Source organism: Nansenia antarctica (assembly GCF_963989245.1).
Source record: "Nansenia antarctica genome assembly, chromosome: 6".
Taxonomy (NCBI): Eukaryota; Metazoa; Chordata; class Actinopteri; order Argentiniformes; family Microstomatidae; genus Nansenia; species Nansenia antarctica.
Window position 1 is genome coordinate 74,051,360 of NC_137676.1, and position 10,747 is coordinate 74,062,106.

Sequence of the window (10,747 nt, forward strand, 5' to 3'; positions counted from 1 at the left end):
TATTGATGTAGGGAGGCCAGAAACACGGCTTTCTGATGCAATTCTCTTCAAGACACCAAGACATAGCAACCTGCAGGTAGATGGTAGGTATTACAGCTCACCTGCAGGTAGATGGTAGGTATTACAGCTCACCTGCAGGTAGATAGTAGGTATTACAGCTCACCTGCAGGTAGATGGTAGGTATTACAGCTCACCTGCAGGTAGAGAGTAGGTATTACAGCTCACCTGCAGGTAGATAGTAGGTATTACAGCTCACCTGCAGGTAGATGGTAGGTATTACAGCTCACCTGCAGGTAGATGGTAGGTATTACAGCTCACCTGCAGGTAGATAGTAGGTATTACAGCTCACCTGCAGGTAGAGAGTAGGTATTACAGCTCACCTGCAGGTAGATAGTAGGTATTACAGCTCACCTGCAGGCAGATAGTAGGTATTACAGCTCACCTGCAGGTAGAGAGTAGGTATTACAGCTCACCTGCAGGTAGAGAGTAGGTATTACAGCTCACCTGCAGGTAGAGAGTAGGTATTACAGCTCACCTGCAGGTAGAGAGTAGGTATTACAGCTCACCTGCAGGTAGATAGTAGGTATTACAGCTCACCTGCAGGTAGATAGTAGGTATTACAGCTCACCTGCAGGTAGATGGTAGGTATTACAGCTCACCTGCAGGCAGATAGTAGGTATTACAGCTCACCTGCAGGTAGAGAGTAGGTATTACAGCTCACCTGCAGGTAGAGAGTAGGTATTACAGCTCACCTGCAGGTAGAGAGTAGGTATTACAGCTCACCTGCAGGTAGAGAGTAGGTATTACAGCTCACCTGCAGGTAGAGAGTAGGTATTACAGCTCACCTGCAGGTAGAGAGTAGGTATTACAGCTCACCTGCAGGTAGATAGTAGGTATTACAGCTCACCTGCAGGTAGATAGTAGGTATTACAGCTCACCTGCAGGTAGATAGTAGGTATTACAGCTCACCTGCAGGTAGATAGTAGGTATTACAGCTTACCTGCAGGTAGAGCGTCAGCATTACAGCTCACCTGCTCTTGTGTTATTCTCGGTGATACAAAATGAGTTTTGACAGCACATAGGTTATAAACCAAGACTGTAAACATTGTAGAGAGCTCGGAGCAACCGCACATTCAGCCATGGAGCACTTGGCCAGTGGGGGGTCAAACCAAACTATCTCCACTCCTACAGCTCATTTGTTCATCTATTCTCAGAGATCCACAATGGCTCCTGTCCCTGACCTGCTGCTGGTCATTCTGTGGGGGCTGTTGGAGAAAGACCTGAAGTTGTTTACCTGGTACCTGACTCAGAACGTACCAGAAGGCTTCCCTCACATCCCAATGAGCCAGCTGGAGGGAGCTGACAGGCAGGACACTGTGGATAAGCTGGTGAAGACCCACAACCATGATGGGGCTGTGAAGATCACACTGGTGATCCTGAAGAAGATGATGCAGAACGAGCTCGCTAAAACATTGAAGACAGAGTATGAGGAACATATCACAAGTGAGTTACATTCATGTTAAAGACTGACACAAACAGGCACACAGGCACACGCTTGCAGGCACAGATCAACACACACACTTGGATATTTTATTTGGGTAAAATTAAAGCATCACATCAAAGATCGCTAAAAAATCAAATGTGTCATGGAAAACACACCATATTCTGCACAACCACAATATTTGATGTATTTGGCACATTAGTATAAATCTTGTCACCATTCTCTCACTAAACCAACTTGCCATCATATGGGAATGCTTGTAAATTGTGATTATTGAAAGCAATGTCTAAAAGCAATAGCAATCAGGTCCACAGTATGTTCATGCCTAGCAGTGTAAAAGCCTTTGAGTGTAACCGAGTTGAGAGGATAGTCACTCCTCACGTTGAAATACACCCATCCATGCCATTCAGCTTTCAGTGGCGTAGTTGGTTAACATTGGGTGTTTCGGTGGGTAGTATAGTGTGTTGGCAATACAGAGGACACAGATGTGAGACTTGTGTTAGCTTGTGTATGAGGAAGCAATACTGTGTGTGGCAGCATGACGCCGGTTATATTGGTGCCATGACTCTGCAGAATCTGCAGCTGTGCTCAGCTCAATGGCTGGGGTCGGTGTGGAGTGAGCTCAGAGGATGACTGTTACTGGGTTGAAAAAGTGATAAACTCAGTTGAAATAACCCCTCATGCACCAATTGGTAGTTTTCTTTCAGTAGCATAGCTGGTTACACTGTTGTTGGCAGCATGACACCTGTTACATGATGTTTAGCCAGTGACTTCGCTTTAACAGTAACGATAAGTGTGTCTTCGCCAGTGGCAGCCATTTTGTACTTTGTGTATGTGACACAGAACTGTCAACCAAATCAAGAGCAGCAGGTTTCCCTTGAGTCCTGAGCAGGCCAGTGTTGTAGTAGCTGAGTCCTGAGCAGGCCAGTGTTGTAGTAGCTGCATCTGAGCAGGCCAGTGTTGTAGTAGCTGAGTCCTGAGCAGGCCAGTGTTGTAGTAGCTGAGTCCTGAGCAGGCCAGTGTTGTAGTAGCTGCTTCTGAGCAGGCCAGTGTTGTAGTAGCTGAGTCCTGAGCAGGCCAGTGTTGTAGTAGCTGAGTCCTGAGCAGGCCAGTGTTGTAGTAGCTGAGTCCTGAGCAGGCCAGTGTTGTAGTAGCTGAGTCCTGAGCAGGCCAGTGTTGTAGTAGCTGCATCTGAGCAGGCCAGTGTTGTAGTAGCTGCATCTGAGCAGGCCAGTGTTGTAGTAGCTGCATCTGAGCAGGCCAGTGTTGTAGTAGCTGCATCTGAGCAGGCCAGTGTTGTAGTAGCTGCTTCTGAGCAGGCCAGTGTTGTAGTAGCTGCATCTGAGCAGGCCAGTGTTGTAGTAGCTGCATCTGAGCAGGCCAGTGTTGTAGTAGCTGAGTCCTGAGCAGGCCAGTGTTGTAGTAGCTGCATCTGAGCAGGCCAGTGTTGTAGTAGCTGCATCTGAGCAGGCCAGTGTTGTAGTAGCTGCTTCTGAGCAGGCCAGTGTTGTAGTAGCTGCATCTGAGCAGGCCAGTGTTGTAGTAGCTGCATCTGAGCAGGCCAGTGTTGTAGTAGCTGCATCTGAGCAGGCCAGTGTTGTAGTAGCTGCATCTGAGCAGGCCAGTGTTGTAGTAGCTGCATCTGAGCAGGCCAGTGTTGTAGTAGCTGCTGGGATGTCTTCTCAAAGCACAAAAAGTTGTTGTGTGTGTGTGGTATGCACACACACACACAAACACATTGGAGCTGTGCCTGTTTCCATGTTCTAGCCGGCTTCTAGTCGTATAGTGTTGATTAGGTTGATTACTAGTGATAATAACAGTGATTAGTGTAACTACAGTGAGATATGATGATAATCATCAGACGAATAACTGGATTGTTGTTTTTTCCAGATACAGAGCAAACAGGCCGAGACCGACTGAAACGTAATAAAGGTCAGTTCCACCTTTGTGTTGCAAAAGCAACTGATTATAAAAATGACAATACCACACACACACACACACACACACACACACTAATATTCTAACCTGCAGCTGAGGTTTAATAAAAGCGATCATCATGAATTAGATTTCAATGATAGTAATCACAATAATATTGATATAAATCACAATATTGAGTGAACTTGTGTTGTTTTTACCAGACCCAGTGCTGTGTGCAGTCCGAGACCAACTGAAATCCTCTTTAAAGGAGAGGTCTAGCCGGACATTTGAGGGGACATTAAATGCAGGCATTCGCATCAATATAAACGACACCTACACCGACCTGCACATGATCAAGGGGGCCTGGGGAGGGGTCAGTAGTGAGCATGAGGTCATTCCATCCATAAGCCCAGCCACAGGAGAGACCATCAAGACCAGTGACATGTTCAAACAGAAAGATAAGAAAAAACAGCTGACCGTAGGCGTCGCTGGTGTGGGAAAGACGTTCTGTGTGGAGAAGACGACTCTGGACTGGGCAGAAGGAAAAGAAAACCAGCACATTGATTTCTTGTTTCCGCTTGCTTTTCGTGACATGAATCATGAGGAAAAAGCCTGTAGTCTGGAGGAAACGCTTAAGAAAGAATTCCCTGACATGGATCCAAACTCATGGATCAAGATTCTGGGAACGGAATCTAATATTCTGTTAATCTTGGATGGCCTGGACGAGAGTCGACTACGTCTGGACTTTAAAAAGGTTTTAAGAGACGTGACAGAGCGAGCCTCCATTGATGTCCTGATCACAAACCTCATCGCAGGAAAGCTCCTCCCCTCTGCTCTCATCTGGATAACCTCCCGACCTCCAGCAGCCAAGCAGATTCCCCGAGAGTACATTGACCGACGGACAGAGATACGAGGGTTTGATGATGAACATAAGAAGGCCTACTTCAGGAAAAGATTCAGTGATGAGAACCACCTGGCTGAAAAAATCATCAACCACGTGAAGTCATCAAGGAGCCTCTACATCATGTGCTCCAATCCAATGTTCTGTTGGATCTCAGCTGATGTTCTCGGGAGACTGTTGCGTGGAGCAGAGAGCGTAGAGATGCCCAAGATTCTTCTGACTGAGATGTACATAAACTTCCTGAAATCTCAGTTTGACAAAATGAATGTAGCAAAGACTGAAGAAGGAAAAATCATTCTTCAGCTTGGACAGTTGGCCTTCCGCCAGCTGCAGAAGGGACAGCTGCTCTTCTATGAGCAAGACCTGAGAGAGAGTGGCATTGATGTCAAAGACCCCTCAGCGTACTCAGCTTTATGCACTCAGATCTTTCGGAGAGAGGGGGAGACCGGTCCTAGACCGATGTTCAGCTTTATGCATCTGAGCATCCAGGAGTGTCTTGCTGCTTTATTTGTGATCCTCAAATTCAACGAGAGCAATGAGAATCCACTGGTCAAACAGAAATTCGCACACTGGAAGCTATGCTCAACACTCAGACGCAAACCTCTGGTTCACTTACACAAGACTGCAGTGGACATGGCCTTAAAGAGTGAGAATGGACACCTGGACCTGTTCCTGCGCTTCCTCCTGGGCCTCTCACAGGAGTCCAATCAGAATCTCCTACCAAGCCTTCTGACACAGACAGGAAGCAGCTCACAGACCAATGAGGAAACAGTCAAGTACATCAAGAAGAAGATCAGGGAGAATCCCTCTCCAGAGAGGTGCATCAATCTGTTCCACTGTCTGAATGAGATGAATGACCATTCTCTAGTGGAGGAGATCCAAAGCTACCTGAGCTCAGGACGTCTCTCAGAAGCCTCACTCTCACCTGCACAGTGCTCAGCTCTGGTCTTTGTGTTGCTGACTTCAGAAGAGGAGCTGGATGTGTTTGACCTGAAGAAATACTCCAGATCAGAGGAGGGTCTTCTGAGGCTGCTGCCAGTGGTCAAAGCCTCTAAGACGGCACTGTAAGTAGATGGACAGAATTACTCTAATTAAACGTAAATTAGGACGATCAGGCTTATGAAAATGCATTGTAGAATAGTAATTAGTGAGTAGGCTGCTTGATGGAAAATACAACAAACAACAACAACGTCATAAGAAAGCCTAACAAACAGTACTTGGTGTGAAAAACAAAATTATCTTTTGGAGATTTTGATCACTGAAAATAATGTAATGATTATCTAAAACATAGACTATTGTGCACTTGGTCAAAAGTAACAACACATTCCTTGATTGGCTCCTTTTCATTTATACTTTATTGACACAAATGTATAATTTATATCATAGTATGCACAACAAACAATACATAATTCATGCAATAAGCAAGTGACTTTATGCTGTTTATGATCACTTATTATGATTTACAGATTAAACGGAAGAGATTTAGTTATTATATATATAAATATATATCTAATATACTGTATATAGATAAATGTAGTTATTATCTTTCGTGTTTTATTGACACACAAGTATGTGACTTGCTCCATCATTTCTCTTTGTGTCTCAACTCCCAATAATGAGCGAGAAAGAGCCAGTTATAGTCGGAGTACTGAACACTTATTTGGAGGAATCGACTATCGCATTCCACTGGCGGTACCCCGGATCGGGCTCAAATGAAGACTTTTTGTCTGACATTAAGTATGGTGGAATGGGGGGGGCTGCTCTGTCTGCACTCTCTGAATATGTTTGCCCCCCTCAAATCCTGACACACCTGGCCTTAGATCAGCTCCTGGGGCTACACAATGCTGCACTGAACCAATAGCTACCAAATACATTATACCAGACGTAGAAATCCAGTGACTTCAAATGTATCCACTGTTTGGAGCAACTACAACTCTCACTCCTGAAGTCTTGCACCACAGTGATCGTTTGGCTGCATGTATTTATTTGTATTCCTCATTCAGGCTGAATGGATGTCACCTCACAGAGAGATGCTGTGAAGCATTGGCCTCAGCTCTCAGCTCAGACTCCTGCCACCTGAGAGAGCTGGACCTCAGTCATAATGATCTACGTGACGGGGGGGTGAAGCTGCTCTCTGCTGGACTGGGGAGTCCACACTGTAAACTACAGACACTGAGGTGAGGTCTTTTGGGGTGTAGAAGCATGAGTATGTTGGGTCATTATGATGCACTAGTTTGAATGTTCTTCACTTAAATATAATGTGTCTAGCCTTTCAACTGCTGAATTAAAAGGATTTAAATATGTACATTAGAGAGGAACAATCAGATTCTTGATATCAGATGGAGTGACACTATTTCCCCAGGTTGTCATTCTGTGGAGTCCCAGAGGAAGGCTGTGCTTCTCTGGCTTCAGCTCTGAGGGCTAACCCCTCCCACCTGAGAGAGCTGGACCTCAGCTACAATCACCCAGGAGACTCAGGACTGGCGCTGCTCTCTGCTGTACAGAATGATCCACTCTGTAAACTACAGACACTCAGGTAAAGGCTGAATATGTGGCTGGACGCATCAATGAGATTAATGCACAGTATCTATTTCCCACATGATTGTGAGTGTGTCATCCAACCACTGTATGTTGTTCTGTGGTTGATACAGTGTGGACCATGGTGGAGAGTGCAGGCTCAAACCTGGGCCTATCAAATGTAAGTCACCAACACTGTAGATAACAGGACTGTGATATTACTATTCAAGAATCAGGGTACAGCAGAGTTCAAACAGAGCACCAGTATTGTATTAATATGTGAATCTACAATATTAGTAAATGTGAATTAGTTGTATCCCTTGTAAAACATAAATTAACAAGTAATATTTTGTGACGCGATCTGCTGGTTTTGCAAAACGGGCGCAAAGTGCAAAGGCTTCAAATTTGCGTTCAAAGTTTTTCTGACCAAAAAATCTGATTTCGTTTTTTTGTCATCAGACACAAGTTAAGGTTTTGAACTACCCACTCGTTATTTTTTCGAGCATTTTTACGATAGTTAAATACGTGTACTTAGTCAACAAAATAAGCTTATTTTTAGCCTGAGAAATCTTCCCTTGTGGGAGGGGAGGAACTGGATCCAGGTTGTTTCTCATTGGTCGATCGATTTGGCTACGAGAGGAGTCAGGAAGCAGCGCGCTGCTTTGTTTACACCAGAATGTGTTCGACCAGACTCTAAGGTAAGATCTTCTATGTATGTAAATAGCGCCTTTGTTAGTTAAGTTAGTTGTTAGTTACTAGTTGAAACCAGTGTGTTCGTGTATTTAGACATTTCTTTATTATTACCCACGAGCAACTAACTGAAAGCACATTGTTCAGTCTGCACTAAGCTTGTTGTTAGCATGCTAGCATTGTTGTAGCTCGGTATTCTGTCTACGTTGTAAGTACGGTTAGTATGTCTACGTTGTAAAAGTTGTAAGACTAATGTTCAGTGTGTAATACTGGAATACTGTAACATGTCAAGTGTAATAGATTACAGAAATGTTAAAAGTTTAAAAACACGTGTTGCTTTCATTGTTATGAACGAGCTAGCCTCTAGCCGCTAACACTACTCTGAGCACTAGGTAATTATCATTGTCATGTATTAGGCTAGCTATTTTATGAACATGGTATGGTAGTATTTTATGAACATGGAGTGCCAGTAACTGTAGGCAATATTTTAATGTACTATCTTCCTTCTGTTGCAGCTTTGATGCCCCCCACCCCACCAGACACAGCAGCTCAGAACAGGACTGTCTAACTCAGAGCCGAGTGCTCATTGAAATACACCACACACTCTGGCAATATTTTGTTGAATAACAAGAACAGTTGGGCATAGATACAGCATTTTGAACTGTGTCATGATGTATTATCTATTGATAGTCAATTCACAGACCTTGCATGCTTACCTGTGTATAGTCTGTTGTATGTTCTATAAGGCTGGACATTGACTACTGAGCACTACACTATTTCCAGCACAAGACATCAGCAAATTACTCTTAATGCCTCCATAATAATAAGCTGGCTAATTAGCTACAGTAATAACATTGCTAGGTGATAATGTTAGCAATATCTAGCTATGTACTGTAAAGTTCTCTTTGAAAAGTCTATCTGACCCAGTGACTAACACTAATGTTTGCACACTGATTGTACTTTGCACAGCTTGTCGCACCATTGTTCTGCTGTAGTGCGACTACCATCACTTATACTTATCACTTTATTACTTATTATTGTGACTATGTACCTTGTTGAAGAACCAAAGCGAAATATTTGTATTCTTGTGTACTGTAAAATAAATTCTGATTCTGATTGAAGACTTTTTTGTATCATTAAAAGACAGTAACAATAACAGTTACAACAACCATAAATAATAATAAGCTGGGTAATTAGCTTAGGTAATACCTTGCTAGGTAATAATGTTATAGCTGTATAACTATAGCTGTCTGACCCAGTGACCAATACTGACAGGTATTGACAGCTGATAGCTGTCAAGCTAGAGGGGGAGTGGTTGGGGGTGGGGTTAACCAGCTATTGTTACCGCCCATTACCTGCCGATGTCTATGTATGACGCATCATTTGAAAGCTTACAATCTGTAGTTTAAGTAGGTAAAAAACAGAAAAATGACTTTGCCCCCTCCTTGATCATTCCACCAGATCGCGTCACAATGATGTTACCATATAAAGCCCAGTTCACATCTATGCGACGCGATACAACGGAACGCGACGGAACTCGCAGTCGCAAGGAATCGCCAGCGATTTGACATGTCAAGTCTCAGCAGAACGTCCAGATGTTATGGAACGTCTGATATTTCTCTTCAGCCAATCAGGAAATAGCACAGACCAGCGTCATCTGTTGCCAAGAAGCGGAGTGGACCTTATTAATACGACCCGTTTCTGAGCCAAACAGGAATTAACATTTCGTGGTAACGATGAGAGTGCAAACTCTTCTAATCGTGGCAGCTATGTTGAGCTATTACATGCTTTTGCTGAGAAAGATGAAAAGTTAGCTAGACATTTGTAGACAGGTAAGGAAGACATCTTTGTGAGTGACATGAAACTGACCCCTCCGTCTCTGTTCAATCTCTACTAGACTTTTCACAATCTAATCAATAATCAATAACTTGGACCACACATGGAACTTGCGGTCTCATGTTGGGCATCACTCTTTATTATAGAATGAACTCGCCTGACGGGCCTGGTGATCCTAGACATGACAGGAGCCAATAGTCCCTTATATGTTACATAGGGAGCTGGCTTTACTCAACCTTTAGGTCTGTCATGACAATGGGGTCTGAATATGAGTGCAGTGGTGTGTTTTTATGTTTTCATCTAGTGTGTGTGTGTGTGTGTGTGTGTGTGTGTGTGTGTGTGCGTGTGCGTGTGCGTGTGCGTGCGTGTGTGCGTGCGCGTGTGTGTGTGTGTGTGTGCGTGCGTGTGTTAGCCTTGACAGCTAATGCATTTGTGTTTTAAATGGAAGGCAAGTTAGCTAGCTAGATAATGTCGCAAGTAATAATAAGTCGCAAGTAGTTTTTTCTAACGACGGTCTAACCGTTCTAAAACTGACCCGTCACGTTGCGTTGCATAGATGTGAACTGGGCTTAACAAGATCTCAATGTGAATATTGTAATTTATCCAATTGTATTGATTTGATGATTATTTTGTCCCTCTAATTCAGATGCCTGTGAGCTCACACTGGACCCAAACACAGCGAACAGAGACCTCTCTCTGTCTGAGGAGAACAGGAAGGCGACATGGGGGAGAGAGGAGCAGCCGTATCCTGATCACCCAGAGAGATTTGAGTACTGGACACAGGTGCTGTGTAGAGAGGGTCTGACTGGGCGCTGCTACTGGGAGGTAGAGTGGAGGGGAGGGGCTGATATAGGAGTGACATATAAAGGAATCAGCAGAAGAGGAGGGGGTGGTGACTGTGGGTTGGGACACCATGACAAGTCCTGGAGTCTGGACTGCTCTGACATCTCTGACCGTTACCTTGCCTGGCACAATAATAAGACAACTGACATACCTGTCCGCTCCTCTGACTCCCACAGAGTAGGAGTGTATCTGGACTGGCCGGCCGGCACTCTGTCCTTCTACAGGGTCTCCTCTGACACACTGACCCTCCTGCACACATATCACTCCACATTCACTGAGCCCCTCTACCCAGGGTTTTGGCTTTGGGACTATGGCTCAGTGACCCTGTGTAAACTAGTCTAAGGGAGATCACACTGAACACCTCAGGCTGAAACATGATGGATCATAACATGATGTCATGATGTAGTTTTACACACATCAAGCTTCATACACTTCATACACCCTGGGTCATCCAGGGGAGAGGTCCCCAGTTTGAGCCCTGCTGGTTACATCAGTCCCACTCTGACCACTAGAGGGCAGCAGTGTATGTACATAAGAGTCAG

General features: G+C 44.4%; 1 protein-coding gene across 1 annotated transcript; it reads left to right on the forward strand.

Annotated features, from left to right (window-relative positions):
- Positions 1-1,223: 1,223 nt before the first annotated feature.
- Positions 1,224-10,547, forward strand: LOC308160967 (NLR family CARD domain-containing protein 3-like; the record flags this gene model as incomplete). The annotated part of the gene is made up of 6 exons (XM_080534890.1): positions 1,224-1,503; positions 3,640-5,383; positions 6,323-6,496; positions 6,682-6,855; positions 6,971-7,017; positions 10,009-10,547. 6 exons carry the CDS (start codon positions 1,224-1,226, stop codon positions 10,545-10,547), a joined length of 2,958 nt encoding a protein of 985 aa, XP_080391016.1.
- Between the last annotated feature and the right edge of the window lie 200 nt (positions 10,548-10,747).